We start from the raw sequence: 26,158 nt of genomic DNA on the forward strand, positions 1-26,158 counted from the left end.
AGCAGTATTTCAGAGGTGGTGGTTTTGTTACACACTTGAGACTTGACTTCAGGTGTCCATAGCCACAAGCATGGGGGCAGGTGTGGCAGAACCTGCCTTGCAGAAGTCTGGAGTCCATTCCACCCTCGGAATCAAGGAACCTGATGTATCCATACCTCTGGTCATTGACTAGCCATCTTAATTACTCTTCTATAGGAAATATCTAGAAGTGATTCACAGAATTATCATATAACTTTATTATTTCAAGCTTACAGGTTTTCAGCCTGTTCTGCTGTTCAAGCCAAAGCAGATGACCATCTCTTCTGCTTTAAGACTGTCCCTATGGCTGCTCAGAAGATAGTTTTCTTATTTTTAAAGGAATGCAGTGTGTTTTGAGATGGTAACTAGTGCATAGTAGATGTGTTAGCCTCCAACCATCTTGCTGTGCTGTGTCATTAGCAACAATCCAGAGGAGATTGTGCTCCAAGAATGTAGCAGTAACTTGGAAAGACAATATTTAATAGTCTCGGCATTTTTTCCTTACAGGCTGTTACGTGCATGTAAGAATTCTTACTGTCATGCATTTGAGTAACATTTTCATGTATTTACAGTACACTCATTATAATCATCTATTTCTAACCTAATACACAGTGTAAAAATAAAGATACTTAGAAAATAATTGCCATTTTACTTCACAGAACTTGCTCTTTTAAAATGAGCATAAAGTGATTAAATTATACCTTCTGAAAACTCTGTTCAAAGCCAAAAATGCCATGGCTTAAAACAAGGTGGTATGAGGGCTGCTCCAAAAGCAATGCCTCCTATTTTTATCATATTGGCCCATGGTGTCAGAGGTGGATGGTGGTGGTATGGCAATAGAGGTTGAACTTTCCCAGCAACGTTCTGTCACGCTTTGTTGCTGTGTGAGAAATGGCAGCAGAGGGACAGTCTGACAAAGTGGTGTTTGACTTGGAAATGCATATGAAGCAAAGGTGTGTTGCTGAATTCCTCCATGTGGAAAAAAAATGCATCCGTTAACATTCACAGACGATTGCTGAATATTTCTGGAGGCAAAACAGTGGATGTGAGCACAGTGAGGCAGTGGGTGATGTGTTATACCAGTGGTGACAGCTGGTCACTTCTGCTTGTTCAGATTTTTGTGTGGCATGCAAGCTCTTGTTCATCAGCAGTGAAAATGCATAACTAATGTTGGTGACTGTGCTGAAAAAGTATTTTGTAGCTGTGAATTTGCTCTATCAAATAGTGTTGTTGTGTTCTGTATCAGCAGTAGTAGTTTCCATGGAAATAAAGAAGAGGCATTGCTTTTGGAGTGACGTATATAATTACAACAGTCTTCAAAATTTAAATCATTAGCTTATACTTAAACTATGAAAAGCTTGTGGCAAAGACAAGTTCTTCATTTATCTGTGCATAGGAACACTTCTAAAAACCAATGGGTGAATAAATGTGCTAAGCTTTGTTTTTCAGAACAATTATTTTAATATTGGAATGTCCTATAAATGGGTAGTTGATGTCATATAGGGCTTGGCCTGTCTGTGTCCAATGTTGGATCTTGCTGGAGGGATCCTATGTAAGCCATGAAGCTGTTGTTCTGATGGCCCCAGTCATAGTAATCTGTAGAGAAACTTGAGAGGAAAACAGAATTAATGAGTGGCAGGTTGGTTCTGTACATAGCTGGTTAGTTACCATGGGCAAAATGCAATTGCACAGTTGTGGTTCTCATACTGAGATGACTCATTACTTGTTTCCTGATTCTTTTAGTTCACTAAAGAATTTCCCTCTCTGCTTTGCTGATCCAAGAGGTGGTTGAACATCTGAGTGCTAGAGAGTTGGTGTTTCTAATCCATGCCTATCCTGTGACAGCAGTGGACTGTCAGTGACAGATCTGAACCTCCCTGCATCTGTATAGAAGGGACATGGATCTGGTGAATATCTCTGGTGTACTGCCTGTACTCTCATAATCAGTTAGTTTAGTTTCTACTGGGAGCTGTGCTAATGTGGCTCATTCCTTCGCCTTTGTAAGGAAGAGCATCTCTAGCTATAGGCTGGGTAGTGGCTGGAGTGCACCATCTGCAGCATCTTCAATGGGATGAGTTACTACATGGAAATCTAATGCAGGAGTAGGATGATAACTCTAAGTAGTGACTTTATAACTAGAGGAACTGTCTAGAGTGACTGTCTAAAGGAACTAGATCTGGGTACGTTAGCTGCTGTTAGTGAATCTTATCTTCAGATAACTTATAATGATCTAATACCAGCATGTTGTAGATTCAAGAATAGAAGATAAGTAACACACAGCAACTTCCTCTCAGGACAGGATGATGCATTGCCTTTCCTTCTCTGAGTGAGGTGCTATTCTTACTGAACTCCACCTTCCTGGAAGCATGAGTTAATCCTTATAAACCTCATGGTTGCACAGAAGAAGAAAAACCAACGCACACATAAAAAGGCTTCTCGTGGCAGTTCTGAGTTGTGTGGGATCTCAAAAGTTAAGCAGAATTGCATCTACTTTGAGCAAATGGGCAAGCAAATATCCCTTTCACTTCAGGTGAGCTGCCCTGGGATGTCTAACCATGTTATAGGACAGGCCTTGTCACTACCACCATGGCAAGTTGCCTGCCTGTGGTCTCAAGCTTTACCCTGCTCTTCTCAAAGCTGGGTAAGCAGCTACTTTTTAGGGTGCCTTGCTGACACACTAAACTATTAAATGACATATCTTGCTCTACTCTTGGAAGAAGTAGAGGGTGAAATGCAATCCAAAGGTCTGACCTGACTTTTTCAAAGGCAGTTCTTAAATGATATAACCATTTTCATTCTTGTGTCCTTGTAGTTTCTGAGACCATTCAGTGCTGCCACATTAGCTTCCTCTCCACCATTTATCATTTAGGCAGTAACTGAATCTAAATTATTTTCATTGCTCTTATGCAGTGTGCGCCTTCCCTTTCCTTCAGCTGTTTCTGCTATGGGAAGTAAGCTCTTGTATCTTACCTGCCCTGTGCACCTTGGGGTGCAATATTCCATGCCAGATCATCATCACTGTCATATCTGCGAGGGTTGTCAAAGAAATAAGATCTGGGATTGAAGCCATGGCTTGGGACCATTCCTGCATTGGCCTGAGGGAAGGTTAAACTTGAGTTAGTACTTGCAGCAGATAAATTGCTTGGTGTCTGACTTCCAAAAGAAGTCACTGCATAACTTAGATTCTGGCTTCCAAAACAAAACAGGCAATATTTTACATATACTGTAGACAACAAATCTTTTTGTTTTCTGTTTTTTTTTCTCTACTGGCACAGAGATGATCTCATATCTTAACAGTTTTTCCTCATGTAACACCTTCATTTATATAGAGCATTTTCTTTCATAGGATTGAAAATGGAGAGTAGACAAGATTCAGAACACCCATTTGAGTCTGGACACAATGCTCAGAGATATCTGGGAACCATCTGAGCTCCTTTGACTCATTCAATGCTTATTGAATGAGTCAAAGGACTCATTCAGCATATGTATAAGTATGCATATGTATAAGTATAAAATGCTTCAATAAGCATTCAATGCTTATTGAATGAGTAGGGAATGGGATTCCCAGTACATGTGGATAAGGCAGGATGACACCATCTCCTTGGCATTGGGTAGGAGAGCACTTTAACCTCTCATTATCTTTTCAGATGTTAAATAACTTTAGCAAAGATGAACTAAAAATATACCCTTTTCTGTCCCCATTTCTAACATTTGGCTTGTTGAAGCTATGGCAAAGCAAAGGCCCAAGTGCTGCAGTTACTCTCTGTCAGCACCAAAGCACGCAGTTGCTTGTTTCAGGTACTGTTATCTGCCACGTGGAGCTTTACCTCTGAACTGTGCTGCATGCAGGCTGCCTCTACTCAAACTTTCTCATTCTGAAGTCCTGAATGAAATGTGAAACCAAAGTGTTACTATTTCATGGAATTTTTCCTAATAGCAAATGAAGTATATTCTGGATTTTTAATGAATGAGAGTTAAGATTTTTTTTTTTAAACTAAAGAGTTTGTTTTAATTCCAATCTCATGCTTTATGGTATTTTCTACAGGTAGATCATTTTCTACTCAACTGTTGTAAGTCTAAGGAACATACTGTGGCCCTTAGTCTCCCTCTTGTGGCATGTTTGCACTGAAGTTTAGTTTTGCCTTGCTACAGTTACCTTTCTAACATCCTTGTTTCCAGTTTTCCTATTACAGTGAGTGTTTAGTATAAATATTTTGTGTAGAAAAAATCATGTCTGATTCAGTATGACAGATAATGTCTATCCATAGAAAGCTCCCCATGAAAATAGTGATAACACCAATGACTCCTCAACTCTTACCTTTCAGTTTGAGATTTAAGGCTTTCTGAAAGTCATAATGCAAAAACATAATGTTGTGTGTGTTAACATAGTCCATGATGACTTGCAAGAGAATCGTCCATTCGAGGGAGACTCCAAGTGTTTGTGATCAGTTTTGTAAAGCAGAGGTTAGATCACAGCTCTTACTTCCATTTTCTGAGAATCTAACACCCTGAATTTAAAAGCATGTCTAGCTGTATTAAAATCACCTCAAATAAAATGAGATCTTTCTGTAGCCACTTCTAAGAAGAGCAGCATCACCAGACTGTTGTTTAAAAACATTTCATTTCTCCTCTTTACACCTATCCTAGCTAATTCTTAAGCAGGAGTAGAGCTGAGATCTAATTTCAATGCATTCATTTTGATGGACATAGGTGGGTTTTCTAGTGTGATGTCAGGTATCATAGGTGAACTGTAAGAAGGACTTCATATAACTGGTGTCTGTTACTTCCTTACCAAGTTTGACTTACACACATTGTCAAAGGCAGTGAGAATGAGACCAAAAATCATGGTCTTCTCTAGAAGCGTGTTCTATGAATTGGTTCTTTTGTGCATTTACTGTTTACATCCTCCCTGGGGGAATATTAGCTTTAGTTGGGTTTGACCCACAGATTACCCAGGTAATCCTCGTGCAAGGCTGATAAACTCATGTGCTGTCAACCAGCATATCCTAGCCTGGAAGTGCTGCTTACAACCATTGAAAGATTCATGTCCACTATTAGCCATCTATTAGCTGTCTTGTATTAGGTATATATAGGATTATTTACACAACTCCCACTTTAATCTGTGCTCTGCTATTTCAGCAAGCAAAAATGTCAGGTAGTGCTTATTACAGCTATTAGCTTTTGGCACTGAAACAATTCAATGGACACAAAGCTGGAAGAATTAAAGCTAATTCATATATGCTGTGGAACAGTTAGCACACCATCCTTTCACTGCTCTCTATGTTATGAACAATAATGTTTGAACAAACTGATTCCTGTTCCACTGACTACAGTACAGTGCCACATTTAACCCACAAGGAACATGTCCCTAAATTTAAGGTTACTGATTCTTAAGATAATTGCCCAAGAAACACACTGTCTTTCTTCTGGGTAAATGCAATGAGTTTCTTTTGTAAGCACTCAGCGTAACAAGGTCATTGACTTGGGTTTTATTCTGCTGAGGACATGTTGAAAAAGATGATATGTAAAGAAGCAACAGCTCCCCTGCATGCTGAGCCCTTCAGACCTGTCAGAACATCCCATTAACAAATGTACTAGCAGATTTCACTCACTAGATCTTTGGTAGGATTTCGAACACGGAAGAAATACACAACCAAGGAAGTAGGCAAGAGCTCCCAGACAAAAAGGATCACTCCAAACACTATGTAACCTGCATCTCCCAGCTGGCATTTCAGATCTGCCTGTTGAAAAGTCAAAAAGAAAAATATTTACAAACAAAAATGGCATTTTCTTTACTTGGTGCAAGAGCCAACATGTCTTCTTACGAAGCCCTATACTTAATTGGCTGAAACTTGACAACATGTCCAGAAACTCCAGTAAAGTTGGATTAACCTGGCTAATGATTAAAGGCATACTAAAAAAAATTAATATTCTATGTTGTTGAGTACATGACTTCTCTTTTCTTCTACCCTCCCTCTTCTCTCTTTCTCATCCTCTGTCTTTCTTTCAGCAAAATCGAAGTTCACTGGATGCTTGCCAGGGTCTTAGGCTGGGAACAACGTGATAAAATGGACTTGGAGAGAAAATACCTTTCTGGTCCTTTTACAGATGGAAATAATACATGAAAGAATAGTCAGTGCCCAGGTCTTCAAGGTTGTTGCTCACAATCTTTAAAAATTAAGGTTTGGAACTCTTCAAATTGGTGCGCTTTGTTATCCTGAATAACCACACTGTTTCTCTAGCGTTAGCTTTGAACTAACTTCTCTCTAGATTTACCCTCTGCTGTTTGCCATATCTGCAGAGGGCAGTCCTGTCTTTTTATGTGTTTTGTGTGGAATCAAAAAGGGAAATGTTTCTGAAGAGTGACCTGAGGTAGTAACATAGCAGGTCCTAAAGCATTCCAGTCAGCTCCCTATGAAGAACCATGGCCTCTAGGTGGGAAACTGGATCAAATATTCTGGCCACAGATTTCTAGTATCTGCAAGAGAGCATCAGTAGCCACCAACACTCCAGGCTTCAACAGGAGGAGGGTAAATGTTGGATTCAGGAGATGAATCACAGTGTACTGCTCTTCCATCTAAAATCTGTGTCTTCTAATTGCACAGTGGTATCACCTAGCTGCACTCCTACCCACACTGCAGCAGGGGGGACTAGAGGTCCTTAATGTACTGTTCTCTGACAACTCTTAACGAGATCCTCTGGGCAGTCTTATCCTGCTGATTACTTCTTATTTCTAGTTTTATTTGCTGCTCAACAGAGAATGGCTCCAGGTTTGCTTGGCCTGCCTGGTACTACAAGGCACTTGCCTGGCCAGCTAGGAACTCTGCTTTTGTTCTGCAAGTGCTTGCTCGGTGGTGAGAAGGCATCGTTTATCTGGGATTTTAAGCCCCAAAAATATTTACTCAGGCTCTAAACACAGGCTGCCATTTTTCCAAGCCTTGACTGAGCTTGAAAACTACTGGGACCTGTGTGTTTCAAAGCAAAGAAAGGAGCTGGATGCCCAAATTTCATAACATTCAAGGAAGAGTTACCTGCTTGTTTCCTTTAGTGTTTCTAACATTGCTAGTTCACAATATCTGAATTGTAACTTGCAATGAAAAGTTGTGAAGAATCACAGTCTGATCCTAAAACTAGAGAAGATATGCTACTCACAGAATTAAGGTACATAACTCCTCTGCACTAAATGCCAATGGGAGACTTGATGGTGACTTCAGAACTTGGAACTCTGCATTTCAGTGGCATCAAGAACTGTTTTTCTGCTCTCCAGCTACAGTACATTCTTTCCAATGAACAAAATACCGATCTTTTTAAATGTATTTTTTAACAGTTAAATAAAAATGAATGTTAATTACAAGATCGATATTTAAAATTGTTTAATTAACAGTTATATTTTCTTTTTAGTGCTTCCTCCCCACCTCCCCCCCCTTTCTGCTTTCCATTCTGCTACTATTGCAAGAAATTTTTATTCCTGGAGCAAATCAATCTCATAGCATTAAACAAAAGAAAAAAACCATTGAATTTTAATATATTAATGCCTCTTGTCATAGTTTAGGAAATCAGCTGTCAGATGAGAATGAGTTTTTCTCATTAGCAAATATTTTCATACTTGCCTGATCTGATACGTTGTACCAATCATAATCAAAAGAATTGACTTTCTTGGTTTGGGAAAATGATAAGATGAACAAGTTGTAACAGGCACGTGAGGTATAAAGTAGTATAACAGTCACTCCTATGCTTGTCACCTGACACACAGATGATCCCTGGAAAAGATTTGAACACAGGTTATTAGTCACATGGGAAGTTGACTGCATGGAGTCTGGGGGGTTGTTATACTGCTTTGACTAAAGTGACTGACTGATGTTTTCCTTCTTTGATCAGTATATCCTGCACTCTTTTGTACTGCACAGTGGTTTCCACGGAATGGCAGCGCTTCTAAGCCTTACCAAGATGGGCTGCTGTTAATACCTGTCACTGCTGCACAAGTGCCATTTTCACAGCAATGAAAGCAGCTGAGAACACCTGGTATTGGATAGAGCTAAAGAATTCAGCTGCATTCCAGCTATTGAGCATCCTATCTCAGACTCTCACTACTGGCACGATGCAACCTTGCATCTTTTTATAACCACTTGCCGTGCACCTATTTCCTAAGTAAGGAGCAGATCACAACAGTCAGCAGTTAAACACAGTGCAGACAGGAACAGAACATCCTGCCTCACCTAAAAGTCAACACAGAGAAGACAAAGTGGAGGCACAGCCCATGGGCAAAGTGACCATGGCCGGGTAGTCTGCAAGCAGGACCTTCAGCACCAGGGCAGGAATGAGACTGCAAAGCATGAAGTCATGACAGTTCCTAGGCCCCAGAGAAGAAAAGGGACAGAGCAGGGGAAAGAGCCTCAACCAGTGTGAGGAACAAGGGCAGCTCCTGACCGCCGCTTGTTGGAATCAAGGGACGGAGGCATTAGCACAGGAGTTGTGGCAGCAGAGGAGTCCAGGAGGCAAGGCTATGGGGATCAGTGAGTCTGATCATGGTGGCAGGCCTGCATACAAAATGAGGCTGGCTCTGAAGGAAGAAACTCAAACGCTGTGCAGTTCGCTCTGGAATAGTGTTTATCATAGCCAAAGGAAGAATGCTCTGAGGAACCATGCTTTAGGCTAGCACAATACAGCCATTTGCTTCACTAGACCTGCCCTCCTTCTCCTGGCAGAGACCCACATGATGCAGATGGGCTCTTTTCATCTAGCTGATACAGACAAGCCAAGGGGGAAGCTGCTCCCCCTCACGGGACCTTTTATACCCTGGCAGGAGACAGCTCTCCCCCCACTCAGGTACTTGGCTAGCAGGTTGGCAGCCTGAGGTGCAGACAGGCAGAACACAGACACAAAATGGGTCGGGGCAAGCCACCAGGTCACCACATCCTGAAGCCCTGCCTAACCCTAGCCGTGAAGCCTTGGCTTCAGGAGCCCACCAGGCCCCTCTGCTGCCCACGCGTGCTGGTGGCTGTTGTCCTGTGGCTTTGCCAAGCAAAAAAAAAACACCTCACACTGTGTTCCATGGCCAGAGGCAATAAAGAGCGACTCGTCAGGAAACTATAGCTTGCCTGCAAAAAATTCCTGCAAAAAATTATATTGCTTCAGAGAACAGCCTGAATAGTCAGGAGTATTATGAAACCCTCAGTGCCGTCAGTCTTTGCCTGATGACCTGCTCACAGCGCTGCCGCAGACACCGCCGCCAGCCAGGCCCAACCTGCAGCCATGGCGAGAGTAAGCCGGGCTGCTGCTGTGTGGGAACTGGAACAGACACCCAGCACACAGCAGTGGGAGCAGCAAGCAGGAAGTGCCAAAAAGGGGAAACATCCACTCAACACTTCCCCATTCTCCTTTTGTAGGAGCAGCAGGGCTGCCATGGAAACCCAGGGGAGCGAGCAGGGAGAAGCTGCTAATGAGCATACACCACGTCCCACTTCAGCAGCATTTAAAAACAGAAGCGAGGAGCAGCACACGGTCGGTGCTGCCCCATGCCAGTTTCCCCATAAGGTTGTCATTCTTTAATAGTTAAATATGCTGCAGCTTTAACAAACTCTAATGCCACCAAATACAAAAAAAAAAAAAAAAGGGACTAAACTTGTTCTGTTTTCACTGCCAGTCAAATCTAGTCAGGTGACCTGGGGAAAGCAAATGCAGCTCAACAAGCTGGAAGGATCCCCTCTTCAGTCACAGGCCCATAGAAAAGAAGGGAGTCCTATGTAGGTAGCAGGACCAAGTGCATGACGTTTCTGGCCCAACACTCATGGGTGGGCTCTGCACCTCCCTGGTGCTGCCTGGGCCATGGCTCAGGACCAGGTCTGGCCTCACACCAGATCCTGCAGGTGATGCTGTGTCTGCTAACACTTCCGTGTGTGGTCACAGAGTGCATGCCATGAGATGAGAGATGCAAATAAAAGGCTGCCAGCACTGATCCCCATCTCCAAGCAACACGGAATGCACATTTTCTCCAGTGCTGCTTCTATTGTATCACTGCAAAGACCGAACTTTAGCTCTTTAGCTATTTTTTTCAGCACAGCAGTGGCAGATTAAACCAAGATGTTATTTCACTGCTAGCTCCAGCCTTCTGTATCCCTAAGTATGTGCAGCCAAAACCTATTGGAAGTCCCCAGAGGGACTCCATTTCAGGTCAGCAGAAAGAAGTACACTGCTCTTTAATTCTAGTTTACACATTCAAACTTTCATTAGCGCTCTGTCCTGTCTTTTCCTGTCTGCAATAACACTCGAGTTTCTTTGTTTTTCATGAAATAGCTTGAAGTAAAGGAGATAAGGTTTCCTGCAGAAGGAGGAAACAGAACGAAGTAATCCACCAAAGCCTCATGTAGGTTAACACTGCTTTGTTACAGAGATTTACACTTCTGTGACTTGCAGCAGTAGATAAACTTTTCTCAACAGTAAAAATAATCCATTGCCTGTGCCCTTTGGTCAGCAAATGACAGACTGGAAAGAAGCAAAACAAACTAAGCTGTGTTTTTAAATCTACTGTTCAGCCATGAACTTTTAGTTGTTGTGCAGTACAGTCAGATTTGATTAAACAGGAAAAGTATTCTTTTCATCTGATTAACCAAATGGAGGGAGGGATTTTATTATAAGATTTTTAAAATGGAAGTTAAAACTTAGATTTTTGGAATGCTTGTTGTGGTAATGGTAATGCACTATTGGTTGAACTAATCATCTGCTTTAAGATCTAACCATGTACTGTGAATACAAAGACCATTGAAAACCTTGTTTCATTTTGTATAGATACAAAACATTTTGACTTATGACAAACACAGCTAGCTTTTAGGACACCTGCAGACCCAGCTCTTCCAGCAAAGCTCTGAAGTAAACAACATTTCTTGAAAGAATATTTTGTAGATTAATAGGAGAGACCTTTTCCCCCTTCTCTCTGTTTGGATGAATTTATAATACATTAAAAGCTATTATTATTATATATAGGACACCATGCAAATTTACAAAGTATATTTGTATTCCTTTTTCTGGTTTACCTTCAGCACACTGCTACCTTAAACATTTAGAATAATCAGCCAATAATTTGACAAACTGAAGGATCTCAAAGTAAAGACCACCTCTCTGAAGCAGTACTGAAATGTAGTTGGGTGGCACACAGCTTAAAAACAGCTGTGAGGAACTCCAGTCAGAAGTTCTGTAAACTCTGTTCTAAATATGTATTTTGGGGTCTGTGGGTTTAGACAAAAGCACCCCTTCTACTCCTTAGTATTTATTTATTGAGCAGGATGTACAACCAAGTGCAAGCTGTGAAGTCTAAGGGATCTAAGCTCTTGGGGGATCTGAACAACCATGTGTCTCTGCCGTGCATTACCTATGTCTCTCAGAAGGTACTTTAAAAGGAACTGAAAATGTACCTTACCTTGGATTCCAAGTAAATGTTGGCTAAAGACATCTTGGAAATCTTATACAGGCAGATGGAGAGTGAAACAGCGCAGAGCACAAACAACGTGTCATTAATTGCCACCCGGACAGAGACAATGATTTTTCTCTCTGAATTCTGTGTCCTCACCAATACTGCACATGTTAAGTTCACCAAGAGGAAGAGGAGACTTATGAAAAGAGAAGCCAGGTAGAGGGGCAACCTGGGAGAGTGAGGAGAAAACAGTTTTAGCGACATTGTTCAGCAAGTGTCAGTCACGAGAAGGAAGCTGCAACTCTGAGTAATGGAAGCTGCACATGTTGAGTTGCCACAGCTGACCAGTGACCCACAGCCAAATCTAAGCACTCCAGATTGCTGGAGAGGTGAACAGAGCTAGTTTCAGACCTTTTTTTACAGTCACAGAATAAGCAGTAAGTAAAAAAACTAATGTCAGGCAATAAAATTTGGAAGAGTGCAGCAGAGATACAACAGCCCAGTTCTTACAAATCACTTAAAATACACATGTACTTTCTTAAAACATGCATTTCATATATGGCACAAACCATCCGACTATTTGCTGACAGGATAAACCTTGAAAAAGGTTGAGCTGCTTGGAAAGGACTGTTGTTGATCCTGGTTTTACTGCCATGAAAAGCGTCACTGACTGCCAGTGTTTCCAATAAGATTTCATATTAAATTAGGGAAGTGCCTAAGCATAGGAAAATTCTGAATTACTGGCTCCCCAGCATCGTTCTCTGTCCCTTTTCTTAAACATTTTTGTTATGGGCAACCTCTTAAAAGAACAATCAAGAAATATAAATATGCACATTGATTCTGGGTTGGCATTTTGCCACCTATGCCAGATAAAGGGTTTGTTTGCACAACCACAGGAGCAGAGCTGGAACAGAAATGTGACAGAAGCCCAGGAGTTGGACTGGTTTGTTTTCCCACCCACCCAGAAGTGATACCTGCAACATAAGTAAGCCATACACCCAAGGAAGACTGCTTCTCTTTACTCCTACACACAGCTGCAGAGGTTTCCATAAACAAACAAACAAACAAATAAAAAGAAACATATTTACATTTCAAGTGTTTGCTTATTTCTTTATCTCTGTTGTCCGAGGCAATTTCTGATAGGGTTTATAATCTGCAGTCACAGAGCAAGTGGTTTTGGCCCTAATCCTTCATGTTTGATGTGAATTTTGAATTTGACTGTCTCTGAGGAATCAAATTTGGATTGTTTAAAAATACTTTTACCTCATGGCATGTGTTTACATCCTTTTAGGACATTACCAACCCAGCTACAAAACAGAAGAGTAGCTGTCTTCTTTTCAGAGGGCAGGAAAGGAAGAGGTACACCTTTGAGAACATTTAGATGCATAATGAGGAGAGCTGAAAGCCTCAAAGTGCCTGCTTGTGTCAACAAATCAATGCCCTTCTTTCCAGCTATATCTGGCAGCAAACAAGACTGCTGTCTTTCCCTTGCTGGTCATGGAAATTCCCTCTCAGGGGGAAGATTGTGCTCATTGTTATTCTTCCAGGGCAGGGCTCTGTCCTTAGAACAAGCAGCTAGAGGCAGCTCCTTTAAACCTCACAGCCTAATGCTAAAAGCACTGCAGTCCTGGAGATCCTCTTTCACACAGCTTCGTCTGGAGGATGCAGTTCCCACTTGTAGTGTGAATACTGTATTTATCTTTACAGTCTGGGGCACCACAATATAATAAATATATCAAACTATTAGAGAGCATCCAAAGGAAGGCTATGAACATAGTGAAGGAGCAGCTGAGGCCCCTGGGTGCGCTCAGCGCAGAGCAGAGGAGCTGAGGGGAGGCCTGATGGCGGCTGCAGCTCCTCACAGGGAGCGGAGGGCAGCGCTGAGCTCTGCTGTGTGTGACAGCGACAGGGCCCGAGGGAACGGCATGGAGCTGCGTCAGGGAGGGCAGTGGGGGCTGGGGACAGGTGCTGCACCAGAGGGCGGTGGGCATGGAACGGGCTGTGCGGGGCACGGCCCCGTGTGCTGGAGTTCAGGGAGCGTTTGGGCATCACTCTCAGCCATAGGGTTTGGATTTGAGGTGGTGCTGTGTGGACTCGATGATCCCCGTGGATCCCTTCCAACTGAGGATATACTGTGATTCTATTAATATTTCAGAAGTCTTTATGTGATGGTCAAGCATCTTCCTTTCTTTCCCCTCCCAAAGCCTATTTAACAGCCTCACGAGCATCCACATTGCTCATATGCAACCTCACTGCAGTGTAAGTAAGCAAAATGCTCTGGTGAGTGTTTTACACGCTGTCTACTCGCAGGACAGTAAGTATGCACTCTTTTTTTGCTCAACTTAGTCAGAAGAATCTTCTGCTCCAGTGCAGCCTGCTTGCTCTTGATGCCGTCTCATGACCAGCCAGGCTCCTCCTTGACAGAGTTTAGCCAAAAAAGTAAAAATAAAAAGCACTGTTGAGCTCTCCTGCCCACACACTCCTGTATATGCCAGTGTGAGCTGCATAAGTGATGGGCCATGACAGCTCTTCACATAACAAGCTCCCAACCCCCTTATTAACATGATGCGGCTGGGGAGACAGCCTGCTTGCTGCCTGCTTTGACAAAAGAAGCATTGTTGCTGGAGTTCTGAATAAGCACTGATGGAGATGTAGACTGTGTCTCTCATGGCAGTTTTAGGGTCTATGCAGCTTCAGAAAGCATTGCAGCCTCACTTAAAAGCAGAATGCATCCTTACGTCTCATCTACACAGGCACCTATACAGCATGAATAAACAGTTTTTGTTTGTTTGTTCCAGAAGATAGAAAGCAAGTCAGGAGAAGTCCTTCCACATTACACCAACAACTGTTCAAACAGCCTATTGTGCATAATTCCCATTTTGGGGCTAGTCCCCTAGAAGGAGCTATGTGTAACCTGGCTTGTCAGAGAAGGCACATACCAAGGCATTCCTTTTTTCTGTCTTTAGTAAGTTTTTCTTTGAGCTTCGTACTAAACACAATGAATTTTGCCCTGATTAATGAGAAAATGTGTGAAACTACTACACTTTGTGTGTGGTTCCTCAGAAAGTATACACCATCTGAGGCTTATGTGCATAAACACATAGCACAGTAAGCCTCAACCAAACCCAGTGACTGTAAGAAATCCCTAAGCCCAGGGAGACATGCAGGAGGACTGTTATATATGAGGCTGGGCTGGTACAGACTTGGCCATGAGCTCTTTTTGCCACAGTGACTAATATCGTGAAACCTATGCTGAGAAAAGTTTACTTAAGATTCTAACCCTGATAGGACTTTTTCCTTATCTGAAATGATTCTGGTTTATGAGACCTGTGTAATACACAGACCACAGTCCTACCTCTCTGCTGATCTGTTTATGTTACCATTATCCATTCCTGCCATGATGCAGAAATGACACCAGGTAATAAAGTTTCACACTTACAAAAACAAGAAACAACAACAACAACAAAAAAAAAAACAGGAAAAAAAATCCAAATCCTGAACATTTAGAAAAGAAAAATCAAATTCATTAAGTGTAGGTACCAACCCCTGTATGAAGGCCCAAATCATCCATTTTTCACTAGCTTTTTACAATTAAGACACAGGACCACTGCTGCAGGTGTGCATATATTTACGTCACTTGAACTGCCCTGAAATGAGGTCAGCTTCACTTATTAGGCTCTTTCACGCGGGCTAACCACATTCATACTAATACTTTTAGATATTAGAACAAAACTCTTCTTGTTATCCTTTACCAACAGAGCTAAATATGAAAGATAAGGCTGGACCAGATCCAAGAGTGATCAGTGTTAGAAATGCAGTAGGCAAGAGTCTAGATGAACACAAAAATGTTGAGGGCAGGGCAGTATGTGCTCACTTAGCAGATGTTAAATAAACATCACAAGCTCACGAGCTCTCCTTGCATGAAGAAAGAATGTTTCAAGCACTTTTTAAGAATAAATACTGCCACAAATGCCAGTAGTGTACAAGGTTCAAAGCTGCTACCTCTCACCTTTAAAGCCAACCAGAAACATGTTCATAGACTTTCCCTACACCATGATATACCTGCAGCTCAGGTGTTGCACAACCTCTTTGTTCCTTTTGGCTAGTGTACCATCAGGGGCAGGCACACTCTCTCACTTGCTTTGAGGGCTGGCTGGGGACCTGGTGAGTGTGTGTAATATTTGTCTGCCAACCCTCACTCCTGGATTTCCTTCCCACAGAAACCAGAGCCCAAAGGGGGATGAATGTATTTGTATGTCACAGTGTTCATCAGTGAGCACCTGGCTCTTGCTCTTTTTGGTTTGGGATGTGGCCAAAGTATGCACACAGACCAACTAACTTCAAAGCATTCCTGGGGCCACCAAAACAGATGCAGCCTCTCTGTTTCCATCCTTAGAATTTCTGCATTCGCTGCTTATCATCTTGGAGTACCCAACTGTCACATGTCTCATACCCTCACTGGTCACTGGTCCAAGCACCACTCAGCCCAAGCCCGCTCTCGCTGTCCTGCCATTCTACCAAACGAGGTTTCTCAAACACTAGCTCCAGGTGGTTGCTGCTCCAGCTGCATCAAAACTTAGCCAGATAAGCTAGGTTTCCCCTTCCAGGGCACAGACAGTATTAGTATTCCGCCTGTTGATACAGTACCAGCTTCTCCTGAATAGTCAGTAAATAAGGGGTCAGATTTCAGTTGCAAATCACTCTGCTTTCCTATCCTGATTTCAGACTGTAAACTCCTTATTTAAAAAGAAGACAACCTCTCTCTATCTCCCTCTTGCCCTATCTAAGCAATATTTCCCCTGACCAATGGTTTTAGGCATTGCCACAGTAAAGAATAATTTATTGATCTCTTCCTTAACTTTTTGGACATCTAGGCCTTTTGAGGAGTTTTCAAGTAGTTCCTGACAACCCTTCCTGCTCAAACAAGACCTTAAACAGATCTTACCACCTGAATGCAAAGCCATCATAATCTCAGCTCTATGGAATTACGGTAAGTCATCTATAAGCTCCCCAAAACACCATTGTTTTGAATCCATTCTCTCTAGCTCCTTCCCTTCATAATTCTTTTCTCAGCTCCCCAAAACCTTTTATTACCGCTTATCTTGCTTCTTGGTTAAGACATACCCACTTTTTCCTATTGCAATGAATATGTCACCCTGCTACCGTTACCGAAGTTCTGGGCCTGGATTCACCTAGCATCCACAGGTTCTTTATGAACGTAGGCAAACCAGCAGGGTCAGTGCTTTCTGCTTGCATTTGAAATATTTCCCTTTGAAATACATGAATGTCTAAAAATGGTGCATGTATTGGGAAATGACACGGACTTTGAAACATAATAGGAAGAAGCTGGCCTCAGAACCATTGTCATGAAACACCAGTATTTAAATATGAGTAGCAGAGATATGAGCATCACAAACTATCAGCGTTCCTAGAAGTACATGTCAATTTTTCTTCACCACACCAAAGATTTTCACAGTTCTCACCTGTATTTCAGTAGCTCTGGGGAATATTTTGATTTAGCCTTAAATATCACCTGCAAAACAGAAAAATACTGCATCAAACATAGGACACATGGGTAAAGAAAAATGCTTTTTCCACAGGAATCCTGTCTCACATGTCACATGAAATGTAGTGATAGATTCACCTGTATGTCTTGTCCATGGTAGGCAAGATATAAACAAAGTATTAAAACCACTCAGCAAGAGACGATCACATACTGTTATACAAATTGTCTGCACCACTGCTTTCACTTATATCAGTATCACATATAATACTGATTATCAGTATTCACAAGAGCTTGTATAATCAAGAGATAAATAATTATTAGGTTCTTATACATCCAGTAAGTACAAGCATCTCATACAGACCAGCTCATACTGGCACACTGGGTCTCGTGCTGTACACACATGTAAAGCTTGCTGGAGTATCTTGGCCTGAAATTGGTGATATCAATTTGCATCCATATTGCTTCCCGAAAGGATGCCAGTGAAATCACTTTACTTTGAGATTTATTTAGCTTCTACTGGCTGTCTGTTCACAAACAGAACAATACATATTTTTACAGAGAGAGCACTCAGGCACAATAGTTTCCAGGCTGAAAAGAAAAAAATACTGAAACACGTAATGTAGGCAGGTAGTACCAGTCACAGGTGTTCAACCACCATCAGAAACTGTACAGAAACATATTAGCATACTTTGCATTTTGCTTATTAAAGATGATCTAGGGAAGTATCACTGCTTTTTCATAAGTTAACATGGTTACTAAACACACTCAGCTTATAAACCTTTATAAATGTTTTGTTTTTTTTTTTTTTAACTCAGCAGTCACAGCTGAAGCAAACTGATTACCAGTATTACAAAATAACATGCTGCGTGGCTGTTCCCTAGGGTTGTTTCCCAATTGATTTCTTCTCAAGTCATCCCACTTTATCCATTTCACTTAGTATCACATGTCCTTTGGTGTAACTTCCATAACAGCTAGTATGATTATCATGCTCTGCCAAGGAAACAGGAATTACATGATCACTGTGTAGGTAATAGGCATATGTCCACCTTGTCAGTATGTTTATCTGTCCAAAAAAAGGTGACAAAAATGGCAAAGGCTCTGGAGGGTAAGATGTATGAGCAAAGGCTGAGATCTCTTTGGTTGTTCAGCCCAGAGGAGAGGAGACTCAAAACAATCTGGTCACCAAAATACTCAGAACCAGAGACATGACCCTTCTGTCACCCTCCTGAAAATCAGTGACCCAACAGAAGTAAGGCATGCTTGAAATACATCTGATATATGTCCTCTGTGAGGAGAATCCCACAGAATGGCCCCACACATCACCTGATTTGAGAGATACTGCCCAGGCAAGTGCCATGAGAAATGCCTCTGTCATGGGAACAGCTTCAGACACAGGTCAAAGTCAAGCATGAGACACAGAACTGCAGAAAATCAGGCTTCATTTGTTCCAGCGCTCCTGGAATAACGTGTCATTTAGCTGCTATTCACCAGAAGCAGCTGCCTTGAGTTGAAAATTACTTTTATGACACATCAGTCTGCTTAGTACTAGCGGAACCAGCAGAGAGCACCGAGTCTCTCAGCAGACCTTAGAAAAGTAACAGCTGAAAATAAAATGGAAATATCGAGGGTGGAAATCTCTAAAAATATTCTGCAGCCATTGACATTATTTCCCAGTAGAGAACATCTCTGGCAATATCCCTTAGAGAAGATCTTTGCGATCCATTCTCCAAATTCTTAGATCTTGAATTCCCATAGGAAATCAGAAACAAGTTTCATGTTGCTTTACCTACTTGCTACCTAGGGGGGAGGTGTAAGAGGTGTGGGAATGCTGACCTCAGCAGCAGTACTCACATGCTGTACCATTAATTCTGACAGCTTTCAGGAGCAGCACGGAACAGAGGTGTTCAGAGCCTGTGCAAAGAGCTCCATGAGACAATCTGCAGTGAGAAATGAGTTGTGCGAGGTCCACAAAGCCTGGGAAATTCACTTGTTCCTCAATGCCAACTCCTGTACTTCCCCTAAAAGGTTGCAACCACCCCCGTAATGTCACAGAACACTGCTTTCACATCAAACAGCCCAAGGCTGCCCCACTCAGTAGAATCCCCACAGTTAATTTAGCAAGAACCACACATGACGTTCCTGCTGCTGGTACAACGCAGGGCCACATCTCCCAGTGTGGGAGCAGCTGTGTGTGGGGATGCTGGGTTTGGCGGAATTGCCCCAACAGACAGATGCTTCTGCATTCTGTCAGAGCAAAATAATCATGAAGAAAGTACTGCACAGAAAAAGGACGCTATGTAGAGGGACACTGCTTGTGTAACTCGTGGATACTCGTGCAAATTGACTGCCAGAGACACAGGCAGCCACATTCTGCTGTCTTTGCAGCCTTATTTCATGAGTAACCTCACTGGAAGCAATGTGATTGGCATGGAACAAAGAGCCATTCAGTGGGGAGTAAGGGTGTCTGAAGCTGAGCTCAATATACCTCAGATGTGTGGGTGCAGCTCTTTAACTCCAAAGAGCCGTGGAAGAAAGGTTGCCCAATGGCCCCTCCCTGCAAGAGTGTTGAGAAAGCTTCCAGTCAGTATCTGAGTCATCTCAGCAAGGCTTCCAGCAAACCAGAGCAAAGCAAAGCAGCTATTCCTAAGAATAGACCAAACAGCTCACAGAAGGCAAACCTCTTAAAAGAGACCTTTCAGAGAAACCCAGTGGGAATAGCAACCAGGAAAACTCTGTGAAATATCTTGTTGTTTTTCTAATGGCAAAGGGTTACTTCTCCTCCTAATTTCTTTCCCCTTTCACTTTTTTTTTTTTTTCTTTCTGAAGGAGAGCTATCCTGTTTTTGACTTTCTCTTTGCTGAAAGACTGGAAACCTCAAATGAGATTCTCACACTCCCTCCTCGACTCCCCTGAGGTATATGTCTGGCATATAAAAGGGCAGCAGTACAAAAGCACTCCAAAAAAGACCTAGATACAGCCAGGGAAAATTCCTGTGTTTCAGGAACTGATGTAAACAGCTGACCTTAAAGGCATTTCACCAGCCCGAGCAGAAGAGAGGTGGGGATGGAGGGCAGTGCCTCAGCAGAGAGCAGGGCAGGCAAGCAGGGCCCAGCTGCTATGACTTATGGGGGTTACAGCTGTGGTTATCAAAGTTACATCAGGAGCCACCCTGTCCACGTTAGGAAACAGGTGTCAGAGCCAAATCACATACTCCTAGAGCAAAAAAATAAAAAAAATAAAAAAAATAAAAAATCTCACTGGAGCAGCTTTCAATCTATGCTCTGATTTAGCTGCACTGATGTGAATCCAGGCACGAACCTCCAGGATACCTCTGTGTCGGATGGCTCAACTCACTTTTACTGGCTGTTCAGCTCACCAAAAGCTTCAGGTATGTGTTAAGTGCTCTCATACCTGTCCAGCTGGTCCTCTGCAGAGGAATGAGGTTCAGCTTTATTTACTTCATTTCAAGGAGCTGTATGTGGAGCACAGAGCATACTTTTCCTTCCCAGTCTCTCTCAACATTGTCCCTCTCTTCTGCTGTCACATTCCATGCAAACTAGTCTTTGTGCCCTAAAAAAAACGACCCAGCCTCATGCAGGCCCAAAGCCCTTCACCATCACCTTTCTTTTTCTGTGTATTTTCCAGTCCCAGGCCCACTTTTCTCCTTCTTCCATGTTTGTTCTTTCCTGTAAATCGTTCCCTTATTCCTGGATCAGATTCTCCCAAGCATGCCCACTTTATCCCTCTACTCCCTAAACTCTGTGAGCATTGCAAAGCCTGCCGACATGGGCTATGACCACCTGCCATACTCAGCCTTGTGCAGCTTGGCAAAAACAAGGGCTGGGGCTATTGCAGGGCCAACAGCCATGCTAAGTTTGCATGTGTAGCCTTCCTGTCAAATTATTTTCCAAAGCAAATGATGTCATTTCTCATGTCAGATGCTGACAGGCAGCCAGTCTGCCATTTCAGTTTGTCTCCTACAGATCTAATACAGAGGGCAATGTTTAAAGTCAAATTTATACGCTGGTGCTTTACCACCTGTAGTTGGACTCCTTTATAGTTCTATGTATGTCTGAAGCATGCTGTAAACAAACCCTCTCTATTCTCTCACTGGTAGTATTACTGTTAAAATTCTGCCCAGAGTAACTAGCGGATAAGAATCTCTCAATTTCCTTCACAGATAACATGTACTCCAGCTCCATGGAGATAAATGCAGCCTCCCTGAAAGCCTGGTGCTGGTTTCTCCCCACCCTGCCAGGCACTTCCAGCATGGCCAGCTCCTGTCTGACTGCCTTACTCTGCACAATTTCTCCCTCATTTGAAAGTCCCTGATTTTATCAGCCTTGCCTGGGAGGCAGGGTATGTTCCTCAGTCTGGGTGCCAGAGAAAAAATGGAATATGGTTAGGGAGGAAAAAAGAGAGGTGAATCTGCCTAGCAGCCCTTCTCCACTTATACAGCCTCACAGTTCTTCAACTCAGCACCACCTTCCCCAGATGATGGAGGAGTTCCCAACCCTATGGTTAAACCCACAGCCCAACGAGTGGCTCACCATGCCTCCCTGCAGTGGAGGACCTGGATTTCCAGCATCCCTAATGGCTCATGTTCTTTGGCCTTGACTTTGTTGAGCCGGTAGCCCTACATCCTAGCCTGTCTCTTCATTCCCTTGCATCCTGCTCCCCAGTGAAAAGTAAAGCCTGAAACAGGACAAAATGAAGCAAACCCTTCTCTTCCCACTTCCATACTAAAAAGGGCAATGTTTTATTTTATTTCCCAGAGCTTCTTTAAACTTATGTCCACAGAACTGACCATAAGGCCTGAGGCCCCTCTCTGGGCTGGGAAGACTTCTTGACTCCTGGGATCCTCGTGGTCTGCATTCAGTTAAAGTGGAAAATATGTTTTTTGCTGGTGTATGGTGTTTGCTTTATCGAGCAAGAGAGATACAGATGTATAGCTATGGGATTTTTTGTTTCAGTAGGTGGAAATGTACACTGCAGCTTTTTGTTGGATGGACCTGGGAGCTGCCCTGGCCTGGTACAATGCTGATAATTGCAGATGTTAGGTTGAAGACAGAAAGTTAATCTGAGAGGGAAGTTACCATTCATGTTCTCCTTTAGAAGGCAGGAGATTGAATGAAGACTTTATAAATTAAAAACAAAACAAAAAATCTAGAAAATTCAGCTTCCTCATTAGAAATAGCACATATTTTTTCCATTGTTTGATTTCTGAGAGAAGGTAACATTACATAAGCCTTACCTACAGCACCCTTTTTATTCTGCCATCAAGACCATCCTGACCATACCTCCCCACTCAAAGAACAATTCTCAGGAGCAGTTCTGACTCAAAACCATTTTGATTGTAGCTTTTCTTTTGTCCACAGGTCCTCTGGTCTAGCAATACCTCACAGTGCATCAGAGCTTCCGCTGTGTCTGCTGATGGCAATGCTCAAGAATAACCCCTGCTGAGCTGACACCATTGTGGCTAATTTGCCTTGCTACACATAAGAGAGAGTCCAAATTTATGTCCTCATTGCTTTGGGATACCAATTAAAAACAGAATAATTGTGGCTAACTTTCTGTCAAGTTCAAAGGTGCTTATTATTCCGAAAAATGCCCTCAGGCATTTGCCAAATGATTTTTTTTCTGTTGGGCCAGGAAGACCTGCTGTACTTTTGGAATCACTTTTTTTTCTCACCTCTGTGTCTAAAAGGCAGTGTCTCTTCTAGAAGTGCTGAGTGCCAGACAGAAGGTAAACACCTGCAAATTCCATGAGGTCTTCCCATCTTCTGTTCCCATACTTTGCACAGATCACTCATTTCCCTACAGCTAAGCACCAGTTAAGTAGCATGGTTTTCATGCAGTGAGACACAGCTGTAGATCTTTCTTTCCTTCCTTCTAGAGAAAGAAGCATAAATGTTGCTTCTGAACAGGTCTGTGAAGTTATAAGCCATTACTGAAAACAAAACTTTCTCTCCCCACCCCTTTCACTAGTTCTTGCTTGCCTGCTGTGGAAAGCTAGATGCACATTAAAAATACAGACTTAAGAAGATGCTGAATTTCAAGCCAAACCACCTTTTAATGGCCAGAAGTAAATAACAGTGAATTAAAAATACATGCGCCTATTCTGTGTCTTTACATCACATTCCTACAATGGCTGTACTTGTATTTCTTAAGACTTCATTGTGGTTAGGGAGATGTTTGAGATGAGATTTCACTGGCAGCAACTAGCTCTAAAGCAAACACCACTACTAATAATATGCCTGTCTACAGTGGCTCACAATCTTTAGAGATTATGACACACATCACAAGCTCTGAAAGTCCTGTGTAAATGTTTCAAAATCCTCATAGCAGTTCTTCAAGACAGGTAACCATGCTGCTCCTTTGAAGAGAGGCTCAGAGGAAGATCAGGAGGACTCATGGTGACAAAGCAGAAATCGTGTCAGAGGCAGAGCCAATAGCCTTACAATATTTGTGTTTCCAGCCAATGTCTTGTACTTCCTTAGTGATATCAGACAGCAATGCCAAAAATAAGTTAAAAGGACAGATGCACACATTCTGTATACTCTCTTTTTACACCTCCCTTAAATAGAGGAATCAGTTACTGATGACACAGCCTCTGAGCACTGGCACAAATGCTGCAGAGTACAGCTCAACATGCGCGCTCTGTGTTCACTTCAGCCCTGACTTCTCTTGGCTATAACCCAGGATGCTGCACTCTCCAGCCTTCCATGGCAGCCCTCTGTGTGTCTGAGGGAAGAATCTCACCTACGGGTATAGTTTATTCCCAGCTGCTGTGATGGCGATGGACTATGTGATGATGGACATTAGCCTCAGGAGAACTGTATCGTTATCAAATGTCATGGGATCAAGCATAGGTGATTAAATGCCTGAGCTGGATTTGAGTAGTATGTAGATGAAAGGTTCCTTAATCTCTTAATATGTTTCAAGTCCTGAGGAGTGGAGTGGTATGAGTTGCAGGCATTTAAGGCACTGAATCCAGAGAAGTAAACCTAAGTGCAAAACTACGTACGTGGTCCTAAGTAATACCCTCTGCAACTCAAATGATCCTCTTAGAGCTTTCATGCTTACGTGCTCTGCTTTTTCAGCTTTGGAATGGCAGCTCTCACACGCACCCTGACCTCTCCAGCCTGGCTGTTCTGAGTTCACAGCCTTCTATTGCTACACAGCACTGTAAGCATTGCAGGCACTATAAAAGCACCCAAAGCAAGGCACTGAGCTGGTCCCAAGCAGGGCATGCAGATACACACAGAGCATCCTGAGTACTGCCCAGGGTTCCCCTTGCCAGCTGTCCCTGCATTGGAAAAGCTGCCTCTGGCAAGAATCATTTGAGGGCTTGGTGTCCTCCTGCATGCACTGTAGTGGGATGGAAGAGAATTCAATCCCTGCTCTTCTGCAAGCTTCCTGTAAGATCCCAGGCAAGCCTAGCAGCCTTTCTGTGCCTCAGCATGCTGACATCTCATCCTGCAACCTAGTGTCAATATACCCAAGCTTACCAGAAATATTTCCAAGCAAGTCTAACTGCAGCAACACAGAGCTCTGTGCAGCCTGATGCATCTGGCTTCCTAGCTGTCCACAGCACAGATATGTTCTCAAGGTGTCTTTCTGATATAGAGATGCTGCTTCCTTCGTAACATAGCTGATTTATCTTAATATCACAGAGTCCTTGAAACAGAGAGCGCACCTCTGTACAGCACCTAGCACGTAGTGGGGCCCACACTCACTGCTGTGTGTAACACAGACCATTATAGGAACTTGGGTCTGCAGTAGGACTTGATCTGCATTTTGGCTGTCAATACGGAATAGAAATCTCCCCACTGAGAACTATCTCAGCTGACTTACGAAAAATCTGAGCTGGGAGGGAGATGCCTGCAAAATTATTGAGACTGAGGTCTGTTAAGCTGGGAGGCTTACAACGCCTAAGCTAAGCAGTAAAAACAATAGTAAAGAATAATAACAGAACAGTATTTTGGACATCGAGCCGTCAAGCTCTCCTGTATATTTTTTCCCTCCCTTTAAATTAAATGACACCCATTTCATAGACAATAGACACTATTTGCCATTCCCGAAATGATCACCGCAGGCTCCAGGTTCTCTGTAACACCGATCGCTTGCACACAGATCAAACATTACAATTTCAAACTAAGCTATCTGAAATTTGCTTTTTGCTTTGCCAAAGTACATCAGGAAATTACATCCTTCTCACAAATGTTACAAAACAATAATTTATCCTTCTGTCAGATTTAATCAAATATCTGTTGCTTACCTGTGTGAAGTAAAGATTCATCAGGGTCAGGGTGAAAAACTGGAGGCAGACGGGGAAGCAATAGAGGAGCCAGAAGATGAAGGGGCTGAGAGAATTTGCTGTGACAAAGTCTTTGAAGTAAAATGAAAAGAGCACAGTCCTAAGAGAGGCCCAAAACAAGCACAGAAACAGAAAGACAGTTTGGTAACTGAACCTCTTGTGCCTGTAGTGAAGGACCAGCCACAGCTGGACGTAGATGAACACAAAAAGCAGTGAATAAAAAACAGTATATACAATGGTCAGGCCCAGCTTCACGTACGGAGGGACAGCTGGCGTCAGGGTCGGTGGAAGGGTGTCATTTTTCAGTGGGTCCCACTCAGGGGCCTCCATTTGATATCAGGAATCGTCAGAATTATTTATTAAGTTTGGCTGCCGCTGCTGCCTCCTCCTCCTTCTCCTTTCATCTTCCTACAGCACGGGAATCAAGAAAATGAAAGAAAACAAGCTGCACTTCCTCTTTGGCAGCTCGCTGTGGGCTGGTAGCACATGATCACAATTCAGAATGATTCATTAGGACTGCCTTTGTCAGCAATTGGCAGGGAACAGCTCCGAACGCTGCCCTTCGCTGATGTTTGTGCACGGATCCCCACCATCCTTAAGAAACAAAGAAATGCAGCAGCCCTGAAATGGTTTACAGCTGCCTTTTTTGTTCCTATGGAAAACATTCCGGATTTTAAATTATTTAAGCCATGTTCTATTTTCTGTAAGAAGCAGGTACCTAACATTTCCCCAGTGGCAGCCACGTTGGATCTTTGTATGATTTTTTGTCCTGTTCCACATTTAACAAGTACTTTATTTAGCTGCGCTTCCGCAGGAACGATTTTAAGCACCTTCACCTACTCACGAGATTCAAACCACTGTAATAAGCATTTCAGCTCTGCATTGCAGATACCTTTGCATTTATAAC

At 42.7% G+C, this 26,158-nt stretch overlaps 1 protein-coding gene across 1 annotated transcript; it reads right to left on the reverse strand.

Annotated features, from left to right (window-relative positions):
• Positions 1 to 252: 252 nt before the first annotated feature.
• On the reverse strand, positions 253 to 25,838 carry GPR137B (G protein-coupled receptor 137B). The gene is made up of 7 exons (XM_090135405.1): positions 25,213 to 25,838; positions 16,909 to 16,958; positions 11,432 to 11,654; positions 7,625 to 7,778; positions 5,631 to 5,755; positions 2,989 to 3,113; positions 253 to 1,625 (listed from the first exon to the last, which is right to left on the reverse strand). Exons 1-7 carry the CDS (start codon positions 25,579 to 25,581, stop codon positions 1,514 to 1,516), a joined length of 1,158 nt encoding a protein of 385 aa, XP_089991531.1. The 5' UTR covers positions 25,582 to 25,838; the 3' UTR covers positions 253 to 1,513.
• Between the last annotated feature and the right edge of the window lie 320 nt (positions 25,839 to 26,158).

Source organism: Phasianus colchicus, chromosome 2 (assembly GCF_987193195.1).
Source record: "Phasianus colchicus chromosome 2, bPhaCol1.hap1.1, whole genome shotgun sequence".
Taxonomy (NCBI): Eukaryota; Metazoa; Chordata; class Aves; order Galliformes; family Phasianidae; genus Phasianus; species Phasianus colchicus.